The sequence below is a fragment of the Pavona decussata genome, unplaced genomic scaffold (genome assembly GCF_977016875.1).
Source record: "Pavona decussata unplaced genomic scaffold, jaPavDecu1.1 SCAFFOLD_143, whole genome shotgun sequence".
NCBI lineage: Eukaryota > Metazoa > Cnidaria > Anthozoa > Scleractinia > Agariciidae > Pavona > Pavona decussata.
The window spans coordinates 1,858,390-1,883,020 of NW_028145556.1; the positions used below are offsets into that span (position 1 = coordinate 1,858,390).

Genomic DNA, 24,631 nt, shown 5'->3' on the forward strand with positions numbered 1-24,631 from the left:
GATTGACATTGTCCGACTTAATAAATTCAATTTCCAATCATTAGTTACAATGTTAAAGTTGTGGTTTCTGTAGTTAAACTCATATACATAACAGGAGCCGACAACGATTGTTCTTTAGGAGGGGCATTTGACAGACAAATCCGACGATAAGGTAGGGCATTTGAACACCATTTTGGCCCGAGGGGGCGGGAATTTGAATGATCCAATCTTCAAAAGTTCAAATGCCCGGGGTTTGCCCGGGGGGGGGATGTTGAAGTTTCGAGTTGATCGGCGCATAATTCTGTGTAAAACAGAAATCACCCAAAGCTTGTGACTGACAAGGATCTAAATTCTGCTCCTCTCTTGTCATTGGTTCATTTTAAAACGAAGTTTGATTCAAAATGGCCGACAAGCGTACTGCATAGGAAACAGTTAATTTTGCTACTGTTCTCTTATCGGTTGATTTCGATCCAAAATGGCGCACAAGCGTACTGCAGAGGGAGCAGATTTTTTGTGCTGTACTCTGATTGGTTGATTTCGATCCAAAATGAAAAACATGCGAACTGCTGCTGTCTGCTGATTGGTTGATTTCGATCCAAGATGGCGGCTGCACCTGCAGCGGTCGGCATTAGATAACATAGGGTGAAGCGGTCCCGACTGATCGGAATTTTCCGATCGTCCTTGTGACGTCATCGTCCGACTGCTTTCACGAAATAAACAAATATGGCGCTGAAGTGCTTTATTATCCTTTGCATTGTGTGAGAAATTTGCCGGCGGCCAGCTCTGTTGGGACAACTATTCCTCAGTTTACACACTGAAGGACTGACAAAGCAGATTTTTTCGAGGAGTGGATGAATGTTTACATGCCTTTACCATTTTATCTTTGCCCACCGCTTCACTCGATGTTACTTCTTTGTACTGTTGCAGAGGACACTACATAACATAGGGTGAGGAGGATCCGAGCCCAACTGGATCCAGTCTTCGTTTGGAAAAGTATTCCTCATTAATTATTTGACTCAAAAGCAGTTCTTTCGATGAATACATGAATTTTCAACAACCTATGTTGAAGTGTATAAAAATATATTTATTTATATTTTTTTAATGGGAGGACTAGCTTCTTTGTAAAAGCCCGAAAGGTAAATGCTTTAGTCCTCCTCCCTGTTGTAATGTTAAAAGTAACTATATTGGACAATATTTTGCTATCTTTAATCATGGGAAATAATTAAAATAAAGTCTGTGATTTCCTTTCCTGTAATCTAGGCACAGTGTTATAGTTTGAAAATCAATCGACCACATTGCAAGCATTGATGTCTCTATATTGGTGCCTGTTTTTATTTAAAAAAAATTGTTTGAATTTCGGACATGATACCAAGACCAGAAAGGGCATGCATGTGATCATGAAAGACTACAAACTGCAATTTTATAGGAATTATGTCTCTGGTGTGTACCCAGCAACAAATAGCATCTATGGTGACATTTGCATTTACAACTATGCAATTGTTGTATCCAGACTTCTGAAATAATCCAACCACATTAACAATTTGAGTAAACCTAATCAGAAGTTTTCCCCTTTTTTTTCAACCATTTGATCCTTTCATCAGCCTCTCCAGGGCATGGCAATGGGAAGGGGGCGAGGGGGCTGGGGTAGATTTCTTGTAAGGGGCATTCTCCTGGGGTTGAATTTGTAAAGTCACCAAACATTCTAAATAACAAAAGAGCACTGTCCAGAGTGAAGTTTCTAATTTTCACTAACACGTTTTCTTCTAATTGAAGTTTTGTGTATGTGAGGAACTCCATAATTCAAAAAAAGGATCACAATATGTTAAGTTAAAGGAAGGATTGTGTTGTTATTGTTGTAAGAAGTGTCTCAGTGTCATCCTGTGGATTCTAAATCCATTGATTTTCTTTTTTAATTATTATTATTCCAAAGGTTAGATCCCCACATTTGCAGCAATTGACAGGACTCAGCAGAACTGTATTATGGGGGCAAAAGGTAACCAAAAATTAATAAATATTAACTCACCATGATTTCCAAAGTTACCAGTACCCTTGTAACAGGAAAACTTTACAGTATTTTTCGTTTCAAAACTTGAAAATTATTAGCTTTGCGACCTGATCCATAGAAGAAACGTAGCAGGTTCTTTTGGGAATTTGTTCGCAAGGAGCAAAGTCATCATAATTTTCTTCCATTATCAAGACGCGAGCTACGCAAAGGTAAATTACAACTCAAATCTCCCGCCAGATTTTCCCGGGTTCCCGCTAATATAGGCAGTTCAGCGGAAGAAGGGAGTTATTGCTACTCTTCCCAAATATCGGTCAAAGAACACAAAAAAAAGCGCACGCGTTGTGTTTGACATTATCGCGCTTTATTTGACCTGCAACGAAAAATCACTTGTTGTTTATGATTCATTTCTGCAAATGCCACTACACGTCACCCTCACCCTATTATGTAGTGCAAAAACAGTACAAAGAAGTATTAAACAGTACTTTCGTGAAAGATGTAAACAGTTTCATCAGGTGTTGAAAATTCATATAACAGCATATGTTCATGTATTCATCGAAAGAACTGCTTTTGAGTCAAATAATTAATGAGGAATACTTTTCCAAACGAAGACTGGATCCAGTTGGGCTCGGATCCTCCTCACCCTATGTTATGTAGTGTCCTCTGCAACAGTACAAAGAAGTAACATCGAGTGAAGCGGTGGGCAAAGATAAAATGGTAAAGGCATGTAAACATTCATCCACTCCTCGAAAAAATCTGCTTTGTCAGTCCTTCAGTGTGTAAACTGAGGAATAGTTGTCCCAACAGAGCTGGCCGCCGGCAAATTTCTCACACAATGCAAAGGATAATAAAGCACTTCAGCGCCATATTTGTTTATTTCGTGAAAGCAGTCGGACGATGACGTCACAAGGACGATCGGAAAATTCCGATCAGTCGAGACCGCTTCACCCTATGTTACCTAATGCCGACCACCTGCAGCAGAAATCAGCTCACTTTGAACAGTTTTACAGCGTTTGGTGTAATTTGTACACATCATGTCTCTGAGGCTGTAAACTGACTACAAACGAGAACTTTTTCAACCAGTATTCATGGAAACATAAACTTGGATGTTTGTACGGATAAAACACGACTATGTGGACTCTATTTTACTCTTGTGGCTTTAAAAAACTGTACAAAGCAGAAGACTAGAGGAATCAAACTTGTAAAATTAGTAACGTCGGAAAAAATAACACAAGCAAAGGATTTGTACAATTCAGAGACGGAGCAGAAAAGGATTGAAAAGCCAGCAAGTTTTAGATAATTCTGACTTCTGAATTCAAGCTACTATTGGTTTAATCTTATCAACAACAAATTTGTTAACCGAGAATATGATGAGCGTTCTTCACCATCTTTATTTGTGTTAGGTGAGTTTTGAGATGCAATAAAATGTGTTTGTTTGAAGTGTTTATTGTTTGTTAATAATTTCTTTGCCCATAAAACGGTCTATCTTACTTTATCACATGATTTCATAGCTAAATTAAGACAGAAACCATCCTACAATCAACCAGGTTTGTAGGAAATAACTTAAATTTGCACCATTATCGGCTGGAAGGTTAATGTAAGATTTTAGTTTTTACGGAGCACTGACACACTTTTGTTTTTGGAGTGTTCAATAAGGTTACTCTGTTTCAAAAATACAGATAAAAATTGCGCTTAAACTTTGACGGCATTAAAAATCGATACGGTGACCATGTGCTGCTTTGAGTTTGTTACGAACAGGATCACTTATGTTGTTGCGAGACAAATCCAACTCTATCAGAGTATTATTATTACACAACCATTCACAAATCTTATCAGCGCCTTCACTGTCGAGTTCATTGCCAGACAAATCCAACCATCTCAGAGTATTATTATTACATAACATTTCACAAATTTTATCAGCGCATTCACTGTCGAGTTTATTGAAAGACAAACCCAAGTGTGTCACAGTTGTGTTCTCAGTAAGCATCTTAGCAATGACATCACACTCAACATAACCTAAATTTCTACCAAGGACAGATACACTTTGAAGTGTCAGAAACTTACCGAAAGTACGTGCCAAATCTAAATGAAAATTACTACCTTCCTTTTTGCATTCCTTAATGCACTCCACTGCAACAACAAACTTTTCATTTCTCTTCTCGAAAGCCTCAAAACTCCCGTCACATTGGTCAATGTGAGCCGCCAAACTCTGGATAAGAGCCGTTGCTTTCTCTTCGGATTCTTGCGCGAGTATGCCGCATGTAAACAACAGCACTTGTTTGAGGTCAGCATGCTCAGAGAAATATCGCTCGTCAGCAGCTAAATCTTCAGGACTCATTTCTCCACTCAGAAGCTTGACACAGAGATAAAAGGAAGCGAACCATTCTTGAAAACTCTGGTGGAGAAACGAGTACTGAGGACTTGGTCTTCGTTTGCTGCTTCCACGCTGCCATGACAGAAAGCCGAACCCGGGTAGATCTGTGTGACTTTCAAGTTGATTTTTGTCAAAGAACTTCTTGTTTTCAAGTAGAGCCTTCCAGGCTATCAAGCCAAGCTGTTTTAGCTGTGATTTGTGTTCTTCAATGACATCTTTACTCGTTTCTGGTAAGTTCTTCTTTTTCTTGTACCTTCCCAGAACATACTCTACAATCTCCCAGTAAATATTAGTTTTACTTTCTGGAAGCTTGCCCTCCGAGTATTCACACAGAAGGCAAACAAGTGTAGTGTTGAGGGGATTTGCGATCAGTTCAGTCAGGCTTTTATCTTCGTCCAGTTTGTCTAAGAGCTTCTGGGCTATTTTCGCTCCCTGCTCTCCGTCGCGTTTGAAGAATTTTTTAATAAACTCACTGGCATCAGCTGCAGTAAACCCTTTGATCTCCAGAAGCGTATCACAGTATTTGATCACCTCTATGCCAGTCTCGTGCCGAGCTGTAACCACAAGGGGACATCCATGAAATATTGTGCTTCTACCTTGAATAATTTCTAGTAACTGTGGCAATTTACCACTAGGCAGTTCGTCCATTCCATCCAGAACGAGCAGGATATTAGACTGATTGTGTTTAATGAAGTCGAAGAATTTCTCTCGCTCCTGTTCTTTAACATCTAAGGGCAGGACCTGAGTGGCAATGGCATCCTGAAGGTTTGAATCGATGTCGCAACATCTTATTAACAGAACCACTTTAAATTCCAGAAAATGTCCTCCTGCTTTCCCTGTGGCCCAATCGAAAGCAAGTTTGTTGCAGTATGTCGATTTTCCCATGCCAGGGTCACCTTCAATTAAAATTATTCTTGGACTGGTACATTCTTCGTGTGGTTCAAAGATAGCAGACATTTGAACAATTTTTTTGGTCAACCTGCCTCTTGTTTTATCCTTGTTCCGCATTATGAGCCTGGTGAAGATTTCTTCAAGGGAAAAGTAAAACTTTCCTTCACACCAAGGGAAGAGATCAAGGCATCCTACATCTGTTCTGTACAGTTCACGTATTGGCTCAATGTACTCAGCTTCGGAGCGATCTAAAAGTAAAAAGTACTATTAGCAAAATACTATATTAGTTCTTGTTGAGATTGTTCATTAATGTTTATTTTATGGTCAGGCTAAATTGCAGACTGGATATAAAATGCAAACTGAAACAGAGACTAACCCAGTGTTCCACAAATCTAAAAACAATGCGGAATCGGGAGTCAATATATGCGGCTTATGCTCACTTCAGTATTCAATAACCGAGCAGGCAGCTAAAAAGACCGAATTGAACAGGAAAAGCAAATTGATAAAGACAAAGTTCTGCTTGCATTGAATCGAAGCTGTCATAGTTTGACCATAAAATCACGGCACACAACGCCCCCTCCCCACCCCCCTTGCTCGCTCTTTTTCACCTCTGTGTATATTCTGATTGGAATAACACTTAACAGTGGCATCAAAGAAAAAAAGCTTGAAGTGGTGAAATGATCCAAAGCCAAATAACAATACGTTAAGTTAAAATGAGTTAGTTTTATACATTTTACCAACAAATGTTGAAATTTGAAATTTTAGACATTTGCAATCTTTTAAGATGTAAGAGGCTTAGGGACTGTTCATTAATTATAGCAGGTGGTCAGAACGGGTGGTACAGTTTTTAAAATTAGTCCTTACTGGCGGTGGGAATACATTTTTTGCTATGGCAAAATATGGGGATGTGCAATTTTATCTTTATTGAAACTAAAGTTTTCATGCAACATGGTGGCACTAAAATAACAATTTAAAAGAACTATGTTTGAACAGACCATTATTGGGGTGTCTCTTTGGGCTTCCCAGTTGAATCCACCATCACAGCACTCATGCAGGGAATTTCTGAGCTCAGTTGATATTTAAAGATGGCAGACTCTTACAGTATAGGGTCTTCATAGAGGGGACAAGTTCAGGGATCTAGAGTGTTGTTGTTTTAGGGACTTGTATGGATTTTCATAGAAATATTCCTGTATTCGAAGCATTTGTCTAATATTGCATATTTCTCCAGCCCAAGAACGATTTGTTTCAGATGTAGCTGAAGTGCTTGGTTTTTTTTAGATGAGTTCTTTGTAAAATAAGACCCAGGTATCCCATACTTCTGTTCTATTTTAGATACAAGGGATATAGGGGCTGAGGTGGGTGGGGGTGTACAATTTTTGTACAAGAATTTTTCAGGGGGATGTGTGTTTTGACATTCCAAATATGAGGGAGGAGAATTTTTTTGCTGAACAATCTAAAAAAACCAGCCCCCTCCCCCCCCCAGCTATAATTGAAAAAAAAAAAAAAAAAAAAACAGTCCCTTGCAATGTTTATAACACACTCATTGTTATTCTCAACAGGCTAACTGCACCCCAATACTGTGCTGCACTGAAGGCCATCTTAATCCCTATTTAACAAAAATCGCCAGCAGTTCGGTATGGTCTATACTCTTATAAATAGGCCATAAATGACATCCTCAAATGTTGAAAACTTAAGTGAAGTTTCACTATCAAGTTTTAAACCTTTATGGCATCATCTCATGGTCTATAAGGGTAAAGACCATACAAAACTGCCGTCGATTTGTTTTTTACAATCACATGGAAAAAGTACAAACCAAATTGGCTTTAATTTCCCTTTGAAAAGGCATGTGCATTACATGTGACATCCTTTTTATTGTATGTATCCTTGTAGAGAATGACTATGGGCCAATTAGTGTGTAGGAATTTTGACAGTTATTGTAAAAAAGATTATAAACCATAGCAGTACTAGGAATTAAAGTTTGGTGACACTCAAAGGAACTCTACTCGGCTTTGGGTTGGGTATGTGCCTCTCCAAATTTGGACCCAATGTTAAAAGGATTTTGCATTCAATATGATATCCTGTTCTAAAAAAAGACAACTCTGTAAATACTTTGATCCATATAATTCCTAAATTATCGCAGCTGATATCTATGAAGATTCCTTGTGACTGCAGTATTACAATCTATTGTAGAAAACGTCTTGCCTAATGGCTACCCGTTCCAGGTCAGGCCAGTTGCACAATAACAACCCCATTCAAGGTGGCACATATCCATATAGGTTTTGTGAGGGACTGTAACCCCCCAGGGCTTGTCTCATGACTCCAGGGATGTACCTCAATCACCAATGATTTCCCAAGAACGTTACCACATTTTGTTAGTGTTAAGTAATGACAAACCTCATGAGAATAATTCTATTACAATATGGTATTTTTTACAATAACTGTCAAAATTCCACATGTTGATTGGCTCATAGCTATTATCTGTAAGGGTACAGACAATAAAAATGATGTCAGATGTCATGTGCACACTTCATCAACTGAAAATAAAGTCAATTCTGTTGCTGCCTTTGCCATGTTATTGTAAAAACAAATAGTTGGCAGTTTTCTGAATGAAAACTGACCTTCATTCTTGCATTTTGCTCTGTCCATCATGTTTTCCTTCTCCGTTTTCATCTTCTCAACGTTAACGTTGCAGTCAGTAGTATCTGGGGATTGAAATGACATTTTTTTTCATCTTTTGTGTAACAACAACAGTACACTTAGAGAAAATTCTTCTAACTAACATAAGAGTTTTGACTCACTTTTTTTAGGTTTGTCTTTCAGTATAGTAATAAAGTGACCACTTTTGGTATGACATGATACACATTCAGCACAACCCTCATTAAATAAATCCATACCTTTTTGATAATCTTTATTTAACATAAAGCTCACATTTGACACTGTGTTAAAAGATATGATGAATTTAATGGGAAGAATGATTTCTCAGGTGAACAACTCTTAACCCTTTAACCCCTAAGGCAAAACGACATTTTCTCCAGATCCAAGACTAAAAACTCAATGTCTATGTATGATATACCATTTTAAAGCTACTCATGATTGTATTTCATAACTGATATAATAATGAGTGAGAAAAGTTGTCGCTTTGAGATAAATGGCCTTAAAAAGAAAACAAATTAAAAGTTCAAAAACGTCCCAATCCTTGTGTATATTAGTCATACCCCTAAACTATAGCTTATTTTGCAGTTCTCAACATGTTCATTAATGCGAGAGACGCTTTAAGACCCACAACTTCTAGGGGAAAAAAGTTGAAAAGTTATGGGGGTGGTCAACCATATCACATATTAGAGAGAGTTAAGGTTTCATCCTTTTAATGAGTAGATCTTCACAAGACCATCTTGGTGTCAAAAATTCATAGAAATCTGTCAAATATTGACAGAGTTATGGCATGTGTGCCAATTGGCACTCTTAGGGATGCCCTTAAAAAAATCTACTGCACTGCAGTTTGTTCAGATTTAACTGTGAATTAAAGTAGTCTGTAACTGAGTTAAAGTACATAAAAGACCGTTAACGGGGTATCTGACTGTCAAAATGGATTCGAGGTGTCTCTGGTGGCGAGAGGAATTAACCTTCATGAAGAAATCATGCTGAGTGGGGTCTGGGCTGTAGACCCTTTCCGTCTGCCTCGAAGGGGTGCTCCCACGAAGGAAGATACTGATAAGTGGTCTCATCTCAAGGGAATAGATTTTCCCAGAATTTAGTCTAACGAAGTGTCGTTACTCATCGGCTGTGACGTTCCTGAAACTCACTGGGTGTGCGACCAGAGGCGCGGTAGGCGTGGTCAACCTTATGCTGTATGCACCCCTCTCGGATGGACTCTTATGGGACCTTTGAATTCATGTGTAAACAATTGTTTCAGTGTGAACTTTGTTCGCTATGATGATGCAATGCTTCACCAGCAAATGGAGAGAATGTTCAGGAATGACTTTAACGAACCTATGGTAGCCTCAAAGACTGCGATGTCCGTAGAAGTCCGTAGAGCCTTGGCGCAAATGGAAGCTTCCGTGAAGATCGTGAATGGTCACTATCAACTGGGGTTACCGTGGAGAAAGAAGTCTGTACGCCTTCCAAACAGTCGAGAATTTGCTATGAAGAGACTGAACCACCTAAAGAAACGCTTTCAGCGCGATCCACACCTGTTTGAGAAGTACAAGGAAACAATTGACTGTTACGTCTCAAGTGGTTATGCAAGACAAGTACCCCATGAAGAACTAGAAGTTAATGAAGATACACCAGTCTGGTACCTGCCCCATCATCCGGTTTTCCATCCACAAAAGCCAGGAAAGGTTACAGTTGTCTTTGACTGCGCGGCCAAGTTCAAGGGTTCATCACTGAACGATCAGCTGTTGCAGGGACCAGACATGACGAATGGACTTGTGGGTGTCCTCATACGCTTCCGGCAAGAACCGGTTGCAGTGGTAGCCGATATAGAAGGCATGTTCCACCAAGTTCGTGTGGCCCCTTAAGACTGTCATGCGGTGAGATTCCTCTGGTGGCCCTATGGTCATTTGACAGAAGAGCCGGTTGATCACCAAATGCTTGTACATTTATTCGGTGCCACGTCATCGCCTAGTTGCGCAAGTTTTAGCCTGAAGAGGACGGCTTAGGATAATCAAGGCAAGTTTGATTCCGAAACTATCGAGACCGTCAGTCGGAACTTTTATGTGGATGATTGCTTTAAGTCCGTATCTACCACTGAGAAAGCAGTACGACTGTCCAGCCAGTTGCGAGAATTGCTGTCTAGAGGAGGGTTCCGCCTGACCAAGTGGATTAGTAACGACAGGAACCTAATCGCTTCGGTACCAATGACGGAGAGAGCACCCCCAGTTGTCAACCTTGACTTGGATGATCTTCCTACAGAATGGACATTGGGTGTCCAGTGGGACATGGAGACAGACAGCTTCAGCTTCCGAATTTTGGACCAGGAAAAGGGCCCCAACCCGCAGAGGAATATTGTTGGTCATTAGTTCGATGTATGACTCCCTGGGGTTCGTGTCACCTGTAATCCTTCATGCAAAGAGCCTACTTCAGAGCTTGTGTAACCAGAAATACGGATGGGACGAAGAAATATCGGAAGAGGATTACGTGACTTGGCGAGGATGGCTACGAGAACTAAACAGTTTAAGAACATTATCAGTACCTAGATGTTTCAAGCCTTCAGGGTTTAGCGCAGTTGCCAGAGTTGAGCTACACCATTTCTCCGACGCATCAGAATTTGGTTACGGTGCTGTGTCGTATCTACGAATTGTTGATGACGAAGGCGTCGTTTACTGTTCCTTTGTCCTTGGTAAATCCCGCGTAGCGCCCCTTAAAGTGATGTCTATACCTCGTCTTGAGTTAACAGCTGCTGTGGTTGCGGTGAAGCTAAACTGCCTTATTCGAAACGAGCTTGAGTACCCCATAGATGACACCATCTTCTGGACAGATTCCACCGTGGTTCTACAGTACATTCGTAACGAGTCAAGAAGATTTCAAACGTTTGTCGCTAACAGAGTCGCCATGATCCACGAGGAGTCTACCCCCAAACAGTGGAGACACGTCAACACTGAGTCTAACCCTGCAGATGTCGCCTCTAGAGGAGCGAAAGGTTCAGACAACATAAGATTGATAAATGCACAATAATGTATAAGCGAATTAATGGGACTTTGCCGAATTATCTAAATGAACACTTAATTTTAAATAATAAGCGGCACTCCCGCAACACTAGATATTCAAGCACTAATGCTGTTTGTCCTAAATATAAAAGAGAAACAGAAGGAGGACGCTCTTTCGCTGTTTCGGCAACAAGAGTCCAGGGCTCGAAATTGCGACCAATACAGTCGCATTTACGACTTAATTTTTGCGTTTGCGACTAAAATTTCCGGAGGAGTCGCAAATTTGCGAGTAATGTTTTGGCATAGACAAATAACGATTAAAAGTCTAGCTATCGCTACTTTGCTACATTTTTTTTGCCAAAATAAATGCATAATAAAGCGTCTTCGTGTAAAAGTAAATAAAACGAAAATGTAATAAACATGATAAGTAGGATCGTTTATAATTGTTTCTTTTTTATGAAGCCATTGCGTTACACTTTCTTCAACACAATAAGGATGTCTTATGTTTTTAACTTGCAAGTTCGCGTTGATTTGGTTTTCAAGTGCAAATTGTTTCGCTGGTATTTTATACAAACAAGTTCAATGCGTTTGAAGGCGAAATCGCAATGCTTTGCAAATGAAACTTTCCGATCAAAATTTCCGGTTTTGAAGGTTGAGATGTAAGCGCGGCGCGGTATTAAACCTTTGACATCTTCGCGTTGCCGATATGCTTCGGTGCACAATGAACTGAAATCAATTCTGAACCAGAACTACACAGTTTACGCCAGCTCTTCAACAACGTTAGCGTTTTCGATTTTCTTTATTCGCAACTTTGTTTTTTGTTGGTAGAAATCGTATTTGCTTGCAACCACAAAGATTGAAATAAGTTCGATTCCATAGCGGTAATTAGCAAAGCACGATACATGTCACGTATGCAAATTTGAACCGCGGTGAACTTGAAAAACATTGTAAGTTTCAGGATTTTCAAAAAGTGTTTTATAGATACAGGCACAAAACTTGACTTTAAAAAGGCTGGTTTTTTAATGTAGGAATTGTGTGTGTGCGGGAAAGTTTCAATTTTAAATTGATTTCCCGGAGAGTTCGCTTAGCGCATCGCTTTACAAACTCGTCGCTATTACATGTAAAACGAAACCTTTGAAGTGACTGAAGACACGATTTTTGTAAAATAAATCATTTCTTACATTGTGCACGAATCGAAACCTTTGAACTGAAAGAAGACAAAATTGTTTCGAATCAAATAACTCTTACAATGCAAACACGTTGGCACGCGTTTTAAAAATGGCACGGATAAACGCATCACAAGACAAGTGCGCGAGAAACTCGGTTGTTTTCTTCTCACGAGAAACTCGATAATATTCTAAAATTTCCGCTTTAGTGATTCTCGCGAGGCGAGATTCGTTCTGGTACACAGTCGTTATTAGAGCTAGAGCTTGAAGTAATAAAATCAAAGTGTTGTTAATCATTTGTGAGTCAGAGCTATTTATTAACTAATTATGGTTAGTTAGTTTTGCGATTAAAATTCGTGAACTTGCGACTAGATTTTCGTAGCCAGTCGCAAATGGCGACTGAAATTTTTTTTTAATTTCGAGCCCTGAAGACTGTGGAACAGTACACCAATTGAAATTAGGAAACTAAATTCTGTAGCATGTTTTAAAAAGAACATGTTTGCCAAGATTTTTAAGGAACAACAATTTTTGCATCATTTCATAATTTAATAATTTATTTTTTATCTTATAATCGAATCCTGCCATATTTTATATTTTAACTGTATATATATATATTTTAGCTTACAGTATTTTAGATTGTAAATAGTTGTGAGGGCCACAAGTTTATTAGCCTTTGGCTATTAAGTGCCACCCTCTTTAAATAAAGGCTTTACTTACTTACTTACTTACTTAGAGCTACTCAAAATGGATCTCTGGCTTCATGGTCCAATGTTCCTACGAAAGGATGAAGCTTGGCCCGAACAACCCTTGCACTTGCCGGATTTGTCTGGAGACGACAACGAGATAAAGAAACCGACAGGTCATGCGAATTTAATTGCCAGCAGAAAGGGGATAGAGTTGCTGTTTTCCCACTATTCGTCATGGGACAGCCTACGTAAGGCGATCGCCTGGATGGCAAGATTTAAGAAGTATATGTTGAGTCGTAATCCTAAAGCTCAACATCATGTCCCCAGAGGGCCTCTGACTGTACCGGAAGTTATTGACGCCGAGAAAGACATCGTCAAAGTCGTTCAGAATGAAGCCTTCCCGAAGGAATTTGATGCGCTTAATGAAACAGCACCAGGGAGCTGGAAGAAGTGCTTACCACGTACAAGCCCAGTACGTGATCTAAACCCTTATGTGACGGATAGAATACTAAGGGTAGGAGGACGCCTTGAGAATGCCTCAGTCTCCTTTGAAGTAAAACACCCTATTATTCTGCCAAGCAAACACCATGTGACCAACTTAATAATTCAGAACTGTCATCGCCAACAGGGACATTCGGGTCCTGCCCATGTCCTGGCTGCCATTAGACAGAAATTTTGGATAGTGCGAGGGCTTTCTGCGGTACGTAAGGTATTGGCAAGATGCATGGATTGTCGCAAACGGAATGCTCGTCCTGGTGAGCAGATTATGGCCCCTCTCCCAGCTGCGAGAGTTGCTCCTTTCGACCCACCGTTCACACACGGGGGAGTGGGCTACTTTGGTCCTCTGTTTGTGAAGCAAGGACGAGGTCAGGTGAAACGCTATGGTTGCTTGTTCACATGTCTTAACGTGAGGGCGGTGCACATTGAAGTCGCGCACTCTTTAGAGGCAGACTCTTTTATCTGCGCATATCAGCGTTCTGTCAGCCATCGGGGCGGGCCTGGAGCAATGTACAGCGATAATGGAACCAACTTCACCGGCGCGGAATGAGAGCTGAGAGAAGCATTTGAGCGCCTGGATCAGAAGCATGTGTGTAACTGACTTAGGAAGGAAGACGTCCAGTGGTTATTTAACCCCCCAGAAGCCAGTCACCAAGGAGGAATTTGGGAGCGCATGATAAGGTCCGTACGGAAAATCCTCGCCGCCCTGCTAAAAGAGCAGCGGATCAACGACGAAACACTGTCAACCCTTTTGTGCGAGGTGGAGAGGATCCTCTATGATCGACCGTTGACTTCCCTTAATGACCACCCGGATGATCCAGAACCGTTGACGCCCAATAAACTGTTGCTTCTCAAGTGTAACAACTGCCTACCTCTAGATGTCTTCACAGACCAAGACAAGTACAGCAAGCGTTGGCGCCAAGCACAGTGTCTGGCCAATGCATTCTGGAAAAGGTGGATAAAAGATTACTTGCCCGTGCTTCAGAGGAGACAGAAAGGGTACTTCCCTCACCGTAATTTTGCCATTGGCGATTTAGTCCTGGTCATTGATGAGAAAGCGCCACGAGGGCGCTGACCGATGTGTCTTGTCGAGGAGGTCTTCCCAGACAGCAATGGCCATGTCCGTAGCGTGAGAGTGAAGACAGCATCATCCGTGTGTAAACGAGACATCAGAAAGTTGTGTCTGCTTGAAGAAGTTCAAATTTCAGAAACTTGATTGCAAGTGTTACCTGTGGAGGACTTTGAGCTTATGAACTTATGAACTGCGTAATATGAACTGTGTATTATTGGAAGTTTGTTGCTTTAAGTTAGAATTAACCCGGGTGGCTAATTTGGGTCCGGGATGTTGCAACAATACTTATTCCAGCGGTATATATCGTAGACGCCTAGTGCCAGTCCCCTCGTGGACCATTTAAATATTTTCATTCGCGCCAAAAATTTTTTGTTAGCCGTTGGTCTTCATGTTAATTCAGTTTCGCTTGTCCTATGTTGTTAGTTTGTATATGCGCACTGTCAGGTACGTTCATGTTGTCCTTTGCCGTTTATCTTTCGTATTGCTGTTTTATTGCCTTTCGCTAGTATTATCTTGTAATTTATCGTTCGCTTTAGTGTATTTATTTGTTTCTGTTCCAGAAACCACTGGTCATGATTTCGTGTTAATTACAGTTAGAGGAACTGTCAAGGACATTTAAATAAATCTACCAGTGCGCTCGCTACAACATTTATGAAATTAATATCAGGCCTAACTGCTTTTACGCTTTCTTTCTGGAAATGGCTTAAAGTTTTATTTGCTTAGTACAATAGCTTACCAACAACAACAAACAACAACAAAACGTTATTTGAAAAAACAAAGAATAAATAGTTTGTCCCGCAAATGGTTACAAAACTAATCGAGGCGGGACAAGATGAATACAGGAACACTTTAGAAAACTAACAAGAACTTTCATTTACAGACATGCAAAAACTTTACGTAGTAGCAGATGACACTGCATGACCTTTTGGATTCCGAAAGATGGGGGACTTCCCATGAAGAACACACCTTTTCCAGCAAAAAAAAAAAAAACACTTACCTTGATTATGGTGGGGCCATTCTTTGAAAACAATAGGATTGCTTAAAATATTTGCCACAAGGGAAGCAGCCATGGTACTTGCGAAGTACTTCCAGTCATCACTTACAGACTGACTGAGATCTCTATCACTGGCTACACCTTTCACTATCAGCCACTCCATTTTATCATCATACGCTGCTGCAAAAAGACCTGTCACAAGGAGGAAAGGTTAACGTTATTGCTCCAACTTAACTGCATTGATCCTAGCCAGTATCCTTAACATAACCTTGGGGAAAGATCACACTGGTTTAGCTCAACACCTAATGTTGTCACATAGGTTACAACACTTGAGAGGATGGGGTGATAGGGAAAAGGACCCCCCCCCCCCCCAAAAAAAAAAAAAAAAAAAAACAAGCTATAAATTGCTATTCAGTTGATGACAGAGCAAATGATAAGGACCGAAAACTGTTGCCTTGTTGCCATGCAAGTGACTCCATATATATGTATATTAATTTTGTGATAAAGGAAGTGTTTAACTACCATTTATGTAACACTTCCTTTTACCTTTTGCTTTATTCTAAATTTGTCTTGTGTAATTTTCACATATTTTACCTTAATTCAAAATTATTTGATTTTAATGAATTATGCAGCCCTGCAAATGATTTGTGTAGCACATGTATATGATCCACTAACTGGATCTCAAATGATCCCTGGATTGGATATGTTCCAAACCTGAAGGCAGCCACCCTTCTGAAAGATAACGACCCCTTAACATACATATCTTGACTGATCCGATCTTACTAGTGATTGAGTTATTACACCTGCTGGATGCTGTACGTGTTCTTAATATACTGAGATATATACGGTACAAGGGATACAAAAGGGCTTTAAAATAATGTTCCCTGCATTGGTTATGTACTTGAAAGAAACTGTAGGGCCAAAGACTTGATATACATGTATATCTTAACATTTTCCAAAAACAATAACACTTTGCGCACCTTTTTAGTTCAAATTGTACGTTTAGAAGCATCTTTTCATGATAAAGTGTACGTCCCACAATCACAGTTTGCTACACTTTTTAGTTATACCTTCAAGTAACAAGAGCATTAGCCTCCTAAATCTAAAAGCAACAAGGATCGTCATTTGTGCTGGGAACTTAAATTCACGGTAGCTTAAGGCTTTGAGACGGTTAGAGTCTGCTGCAACACATGCAGTTTATGGCCGACACATTTTTATGTTTGTTGAGCTCTCTCATTGAGGCTCAGCATAGTAGTGTGATCGACTAGCACTGAAAGATTATTACCTTCACCTTCTGCTTCCAAGGCAACTGCAGAAGGAAATTGATTGAAAATCTTCTCTGGGGCTACGTGCTCCTGCAGGCTCAGCACATCGGCATTACAATGTACTCGCACTTCCTGTTCATCTGGGTTTTCCAAAGGAGCTGTCCAGCCGTAAGATGCATGTCTGATGAGGTTGCCAATATTTCTGCTTACAGGGGTTCTGAAGGCAGGGGTTGTCAACTTGGCAGACACCACTACGTCTCCAATTTTGATAATTTCAGAATTTAAACCATGACAGGTGCCCACAGAAATCACAGCTTTGGGGCCCAAGACCCTGACAGCATTTTTTACGACAGTTGAAGAACCGCCTGGAACTGCAGAACCTTTGGAGCATTTTATCAATGCAATCTTAAGCTTCTCTTGCTCACCACTTCCAATGTATCCAAACCAGACTGGACCAATATCTTTGTGGTAACTTTTGAATACTTTTTCGAGATAGAAATAACAGCTCAAGAACTCACAGTCCTCCACAGTCAATAAAAGAACATCAACCGGGAGTTGAGCATTGCTCCAATCTATGTAGGTGTTAGGAATATCACTTGTCTTGGTAAGCTTAAAACAGAGTTGTGGTGGCTTGCCATTGCAATCACGTGAACTGCTCTCTCCAGTCTCTTTCATTTTTGTTTCTAAATAAAAAAGAAAAAGAACAAACAAAATAAACAACCAAGAAAAACAAACCACAGTTTGTTCAGACTGATGTATTGTGTTTATAAAACTATGCCGAGCAAGCATGTTAAGGACGGAGCCTTCTAATAACGAAGTATTTTTGTGTGTCTTACGGCGATGCGGGAAAAGCAGATCTTAACGAGGGCTTTTGAAATCCAAAAAGAAAACTGGGGTTAACCACGTATTTTTTAGAGATAATTGAGCAAGAATTGTTCTAAAAAAACAGTAAAATACAAAGCAATGTATGGGGTTTGTATTCTAAATAATTTGAAGCTGAAACATGCATGGTTAGCCCCAATTTTCTTTTTGGATACCAAGAGCACTTGCTAAGTTCTGCTTTCTCCGCATAGTTTTAAACCGCACAAAAATATCCCTGTATTAGTAGGCACCACCCATAGGAAACCCGAGTATCTCGAGATGCGCAGAACGTATGCGCAGAAGCAAAGGTAGGCACCGTCCTTAATTGTTACACTATGGGAGAATGACTTAATTTACCATTGCTGCGAAGAATTAAATATATCTTGAAAGAGATTGTGTTTTGCTTGGGGACATGAAATTTATTAAAAAAATGACAGTCTGCAATTTCCTTATAAACATTACAACTTATAATTAATACATGTAGGAAATCACCACGGTCACCACTGAAAAGCTCACCGTAAATTAAAGGTGTTATGTTTAGCATCAATTTTTGAAAGACCTTTTAAAGACCTTGCTTGGTACCATTCATGTAATTTAAACAATGACATTAACTTAATGTCTATTTTATTTTATTTATTGCTTTTTTTACATTTTTTTTTACAAAACCATACATACAACGATACTACATTGCTAAAAGTGTGCAAACAATATGATTTCAGACAAAAATAGCTTTGGCTATTGTACTCCAGTTTAACTGATGAAAACTGATGTCAGAGGTAATGCCCAAAGTTAAGTAAACATTTTCTATTTACCCAAAAACACATTGTTGATTTATCAGGTGCCTGCCCAAAGTGTTAATTATATATCGGCCTTGGCCACGCTTGTAAATAGTCAGCTGGTTTGCCTCCTGCCAGTTGGGATTTTTAACATGCTATGTTCGATTTGATTATTATTTGTTTCCGGCCGTCATTTCTGAGTGGAATGCCTGTAAACTAGCTTTGGGTAGCTAAGTGCATTTCCACTATAAACAAAGCATTTAATATTTTATTTATTTTATATAGGGAGCAGAAAGATGAAGTGAGGTGAAAGAGGAACATTTCGCCTAATTCATTAATTCCCAGCTGTAATTATGCTCTCCCTTTTCCCGTCACTGCAGCCTATTTTTCTCTGAGCACAATCTCTGCTGAATGTTTGGTTGATTTATCAAAAACGAGAAAGAGTGTTTCATCTGATTTCTAAACAAGGAGATGAGGCATAGCCGAGTTTTCTTAATGTACCTTCATCGGATCGAGGCGTCTGAAAATCAGATCAAACACTCTTTCAAGTGATGATTCTTGGAGAAATTCATTTAGCAAAAAAATCATCAGAGTTTTTGATAACAAAGATCACCTTTTCAAGCCTCAGACGCAGGGTAGTGATTTCCTTTGTTTTCTTATCATGAATTATTAATACGTTTGGAAGGACAAATATAGAGTACTATAATTGTGATGTCACGAATATATTAATTTTTGAAATTATGGGATTTATCAAAATGCTTGCAAGGAAGATGATGAAATTGCCTACTTGGCTGCTTGGCAAAAACTAAATGTAACTAGAAAAGAGACATAAAAGACCCAATATCGCACTCCCAAATTGCAATTAGATGCCAATTTTTGACAAGTAGGCATTTTAATATTATTTCAATAGCTCTTTTATCCCACCAATCCCAAAAATAATAATTACTATTTCAGAAATTTAATTTATGTGATGTCATCACTTGAGTACTCTATTTATTACAACCATTAATTGGAGGTTTCAAATTTCTCTAAACCTACTTTTAATAAAGAGAAAGTTCCCAACTGCACTTGCAGTAAACACTGTTCTTAAATGTTTGCACTATTAATTTTGTTTCACTTATGGGAGGTTTAACTGTATTTTTAAAAAAATTCCAGATGCCAGCCATCTCAACACAGCCAAAAAAAAAAAAAAAAAACAGACAGACAGACAGACATCAGCAAACTGACCTAGGTTGAGTTCAAATTAACCTAGTTTGAAACAATTTTACCTAAAGAACAAATTGACCTACAACATATACATTTTTAAATAATACAAATTCTTAAAAAAATGCAGTGTAAGTATATATAGGTGGCCCCTAAACGGTGCTGTTTGAGATAAATGAAACATATTCCTTGAAGTTCTGCATGATTCCTGCATGCATGGCTAAATGATTAGCGGGAAGCAGGTTTTGTCATTCATTACTTTCATAACAGGAGAATTTGAAAAAGTCAATCGATCGTTTGTATCCTTTTTAGCTACTTTGTTTTGTCAATCAACATTTCGAGTCCAGCAATGGCAGCCACCTATAGCCATAACTGAATTTTTAACAGTCTGTGGTTAGTTGGTTAGCATTAAAAATCTCTATCCGTGTCTCTGCAAAGTCTTTGAAAAATCTTTCACTCATGATCACAGTGTTTTCCGTTTCACCGCTTTTCACTTGTTTTGACTCAAAATCTACTAGCCAAAACTGAATTTTTACCAGTCTGCATTAGCTGGTTTTTACCATTAGTGTGTATCCCTGTGTCAACGTCTTCAAAAAGTTTTTAACTGCGCATGCTCACATATGTTTTCAGTTTCTCAATTTTTCACTGGTTTGTGGTCATCTCCCATTTCATCTAAGGAAAACTTTTTCATTACACCCAAGTTGACTGAATTCAAGCAATTCACTGATCATCGAAATTGAAAACAAACCCTATTTGCTTACCCTCTTGAATTCATATCATTTTCAGACCTGGTCACACCAAAAGGGCTCCAAAATGATACCCTTTTGTAGCACACATACCTATATAGCTTACGTAATTTAGATAGAAACTTTTATTACTTGGGTGGAGCCCAAGGTATAAAATAGGATTTGTTCGTAAGTCTCAAATGGCAAAGAGGGGTGTACTGCGCGTGCACAAAAAGTTGGCCTAGTCTGGGACTGTTGCTGTATCTGTCAATGGATCGCGAATGGGACAAAGTTTAAGATGTCGTTCTGGATGTACCTAGTACCGAAGCAAGTAGAAATTGCTTCAGAGAATGACTCAATGTTAGAGTTGGTATGCCAAGCTGTCATGACAGATGATTGGAGCCAGTTACAAGGGATGGTTTACAAAGCTATAAAGGAAGAATTGTGGGTGATAGGACAGGTGGTTATGAGAGGAAGTAGTATTGTCATCCCAGAGAGCCTTCAAAAGCGCACTATCACGTTGGCTCATGAAGGACACCTAGGTATGGCCAGGACTAAAGGGAGGTTAAGAGAAAAAGTACGGTGGCCGAGAATGGACAAGCAAGTAGAACAAACGATACGAGCATGTCACCCCTGCCAACTAGTAGGACCCAGGTCTAAACCAGAACCTGTGAGATCAACCAGACTGCCTCAGACTCCCCGTGGCAAGAAATCTCAATCGATCTCCTCGAGACATTGGGTGGAAGCCACCTCCTGGTAGCTGTAAGATATTACTCTTGCTGGATCGATGCTGTCCTCCTTAATAAGACAGATGCGCAGCATGTAATTAAGGCCATGGAAGCCCTCTTCTGAACGCATGGCTTGCCAGAGACTATCCGAAGTGACAACGGCCTCCCTTTTGCATCCAAGGAATTTGAGGGGTTCCTGGGATACTTGGGAATAGAACACAGGAAAGGTGTACCCTATTGGCCCCAAAGCAACGGAGAAGCGGACCGTTGCAACAAGACCTTACTTAAGATTGTGAGGATCACACACCTAGAAGGTAAAGATTGGCGAAAGGCACTCGAGAATATTCTATTCCAGTACAGAGTTACTCCCCATACTGTTACTGGGATGTCACCCGCAGAACTACTGATGGGAAGGAAGCTGCGTGACAAGCTCCCAAAAGTACAAATTCACAAAGACCAAGCTACAGAGGCACAGCTCTTGAAAGAAAGGGATGCTCGCGCTAAACTGAGACAAAAGGAGTATGCGGACAGGACACAAGCAGCTCAGTACAGCAACATTAAACAGGGTGATCGGGTGCTACTCAAGTGGACCAGAAAAAACAATCTGTCTCCCAATTATGAACCTGACCCATACAAAGTCATTCACAAAGATGGAAACGCTGTCACCCTAGAAGATGCTAATGGCAACAGTAAGATGCGGAACATAGCTCACATGAAGAAATTTGTTGAACCTGAAACCACTGAAAAAGGGGAACTTGTGCAACCAAAAGAACAACCCCAATTCAGTTGTTTCATGACCTTGCGCGCTCCAGGCGATCACCCACATGGATGCAAGACTTTGAACGCACTTAGCTATAGAATGCGCAAGAGACATTAAGAGAGAGACTTCTCATTTGCTGAGCACTTTATTTGTTAACCTTAGATTTACTATGTTCCTGTGATAGTTTTTTAGTGCTAATATTTGTAATAACTTTTTAATAGGGGGAGACGTAGTGTATTTAACCGGAAGTCAATTATTCCTGCGTTTATTGTCATATTATGATATGTGATGAAATGATAGAGCATCAGTGGTCAAGATGTTGAGAAGCGATTAAAGTGCCTATGAAGTAAAAAAATTTTTGTCACGGTTTGTTAGTTTATGAATTTCTCGGTCTGAATATGTGGGTTTTACTGAACAAAACCTTCTCAATCCGCAATTATGATCCCTGAAAGGTTCGAATTTAGCGTCGGAAAGTGTCTCCTTGTTGTGCACAGCCAAAACGATCGTATTACAAGGTTGTGACGTAGAAAATACTGTACTTTGGAACACACGAGTGTCATGGCGGCGAAGAGAGTTTCTTCGATCTCGGCGACTTATTATGCGGCAGGTAACTCCAATATGACAAACTACGCGAAAAAAACTGGCATACCGGGAACAAGTATACATTACTTCCCGAGAGACGAAACTTTACGGCAGAAATAGATTCGGTTTGCCTGAATTCACAGGAAAGATTCAAGCCATAGCTCTCGAAAGTGAAAGACAACAATAATCAGCTGTGTGTGGATATATTACACTCTCATATCCGTGATAAACAAACATCCTGCAATCTCAGCTGCAGTTAAATAGCATAAGCATGAAATCACGGGTACCCACGGATCCTCAGTCTAGGCAGATAACATTTATTTAGCGCTCCCAGAAATCTTGCTTAATTCGAGCCAATAATCCTAATGAACAGTAAGAAAACCTCCATTCAGTATATTTAAGCATTTCCCCTCACAATCACGAGCGGTCACACCACATTTTGATCAAAAGGGAAGAATCTCTTATACAAGAAAGCAAAACTATACAAAGGCTTTTATCAACACAACAGACACACAGTGGGAGTCGCTTAGCCGGGTCTGTCAACCTCAAATTAAGATCTTGCGTATACGTAACGACTAACCTGTTGGTCATCACAGAAAATTCATCATGCTTTATGGTCTTTATGAGTTAACGCGCTCGATCTGACTTTTAAAGACTATTACTGCCATCAAAAGTGAGTTTTTGACGGGCCTGTGCAATTTCCACTCGCAGCATGTGCTCTCTCGCATTCTCAAATCGAACAAAATCGAGTTTGGAGAGACAATTTCCAGCAAACTACGAAATTCTTCGCCTTTTCATTTTGGCAAAATATATTCAAGTACTCAACATTCATTCACTGAAACGTCGCCTTGAGTCGAATCGAGCGCGCAGAACGGTAAGGGAAAGCTAAAGGCCATCTTGATCTTCGTCCTTGTGATTTTCTTGAGCTGTTCGAGTATGATCCGCATCGGGTCGAACAATTGCAACAACTTCCATTTTGCCTGAATTGCTTGACTCTTTTAGATGTCCGTTGGAAAAGTTTCGGTTATGCACACCATTTCGTCATTGTCCGACATTTTTTGGGGGAAAACCTTGAACACGATAATTTTGGCGATAAAAATATTGGGTGATTCTGTGTAACAACAATGTGAACAAATCTCTGAGGCATTTCCTACGTCATCAAACGCTTAACTAGTTCCCAGTCCCCGGGACACTATTTTTTTTCAGTTTGAGCTACTTTAATTTGTACGTCTAAAAAGCACCTTATTGTTTTTTCTAGCGCATTTCTTTTATAATTTCGTAATTCAGACATGGTAAACTTCAAAAAAACGCAAAAAAAATGTTTTACTTCATAGGCACTTTAAACATGTTTTGATTTATAATCGGACTTCTTCTAGTCTTTAATTGAGTTGTATCCACCACAGCATCGAGGGATACCCATAGCACAAGCGTTGAAAGTAAGTTGAAAAAAAGAACGAATCTTTGAGACAAAATACGATCTGAGCGTGATTTCTGGAGTGATATTAACAATCAAAACACCGTTTGTTTGTTGACCTGACGCCGGTTTAAGGCAGCATCTCATTGGTGACTAAATGATGGTTTTTGACACAAAGAAAGTAGATATTGCGTTGCTGTTTTGCTTAGAAGGCGTGACTGAGTTAAAGTGACGAGAAGTGTCGTCAAGTACGCTCACTCCACATTCAAATAGACATGCCGCTCACGTTTCAATGCGATCGTGCACCCAGATCGTGTTACCAGTGAAAAAGCTGAAACATCTGTCACAGAAAGCCCAGAAAATAAGGGTATCAGGGTGGAAAGGTATTCGCACAAATACTCCTCTGTCGCCAAAATTCATCACTACCACCGGAACCACAAATACTCCTTTGTCACCAAAATTCATCATTATCTTAGATGCACTTCACGGCTACAAAATCTGACATGTTTAGTAAGAGAGTAATATTTTATTTTGTTTATTTATCCTTTGGGTGACATTTTTGGTTGAACGACATCACGTTTATCGCAAATACAAAGTGATGCCTTAGACTCTCAGCGAGTCTTTTATCATTCACCTGTCATCAAAGACTGAACTAATGTGCATGCCCAGATACTCCTAATGCAACGACGCCCAAGTATATGCTCCCACAGCGTCTTGTTTAATTAAACTCAGGGTGCAGGCCCTGCCAGACAGCATGCATGATAATATATACAAGGCTGTGCTCTAAGGAAAATTTCAGGGAGCCCTTCGGGCTCCCAAGCGTTTCAGCTTGGGTGCCCAGGCCTAAAAGATGGTCGCCCAAATCAAAATTTTGGGGAGCCCTTCGGGCTCCCCAAACATTTTAGCTGGGGTGCCCGGGCCTCCTACTTGGTCGCCCAAATTAATAAATCAGTCAGTTAATTATTAAAAATTAAACAGACTGTTTTTGTAACAAGTCAAATAGAACT

At 39.8% G+C, this 24,631-nt stretch overlaps 2 protein-coding genes across 10 annotated transcripts in view; one reads left to right on the forward strand and one right to left on the reverse strand.

Moving 5' to 3' along the window:
• Positions 1-3,524: 3,524 nt before the first annotated feature.
• The window catches only part of LOC146466546 (uncharacterized), an 89,951-nt gene continuing 68,844 nt past the window's right edge, over positions 3,525-24,631 (reverse strand). For 8 of the 9 annotated variants that reach the window (XM_085127221.1, XM_085127220.1, XM_085127223.1 and 5 more), the window contains 4 exons: positions 16,596-17,258; positions 15,314-15,502; positions 7,865-7,948; positions 3,525-5,494 (listed from right to left, as the gene is read on the reverse strand). In XM_085127221.1, the coding sequence (XP_084983347.1) occupies positions 3,690-5,494; positions 7,865-7,948; positions 15,314-15,502; positions 16,596-17,258 (2,741 nt within the window). In that variant the 3' untranslated portion in view covers positions 3,525-3,689. The remainder of the gene's footprint in view (positions 5,495-7,864; positions 7,949-15,313; positions 15,503-16,595; positions 17,259-24,631) is intronic. The other variant, XM_085127222.1, reaches the window with a different exon arrangement.
• On the forward strand, positions 20,405-22,106 carry LOC146466547 (uncharacterized). Its single transcript, XM_085127230.1, has one exon. The coding sequence runs from the start codon at positions 21,254-21,256 to the stop codon at positions 21,743-21,745; it is 492 nt and encodes a 163-aa protein (XP_084983356.1). The 5' UTR covers positions 20,405-21,253; the 3' UTR covers positions 21,746-22,106.

What these genes read in the sequence shown, in the direction of transcription:
- LOC146466547 (XM_085127230.1), top strand. Translation starts at nt 21,254, where the DNA reads ATGTCACCCGCAGAACTACTGATGGGAAGGAAGCTGCGTGACAAGCTC.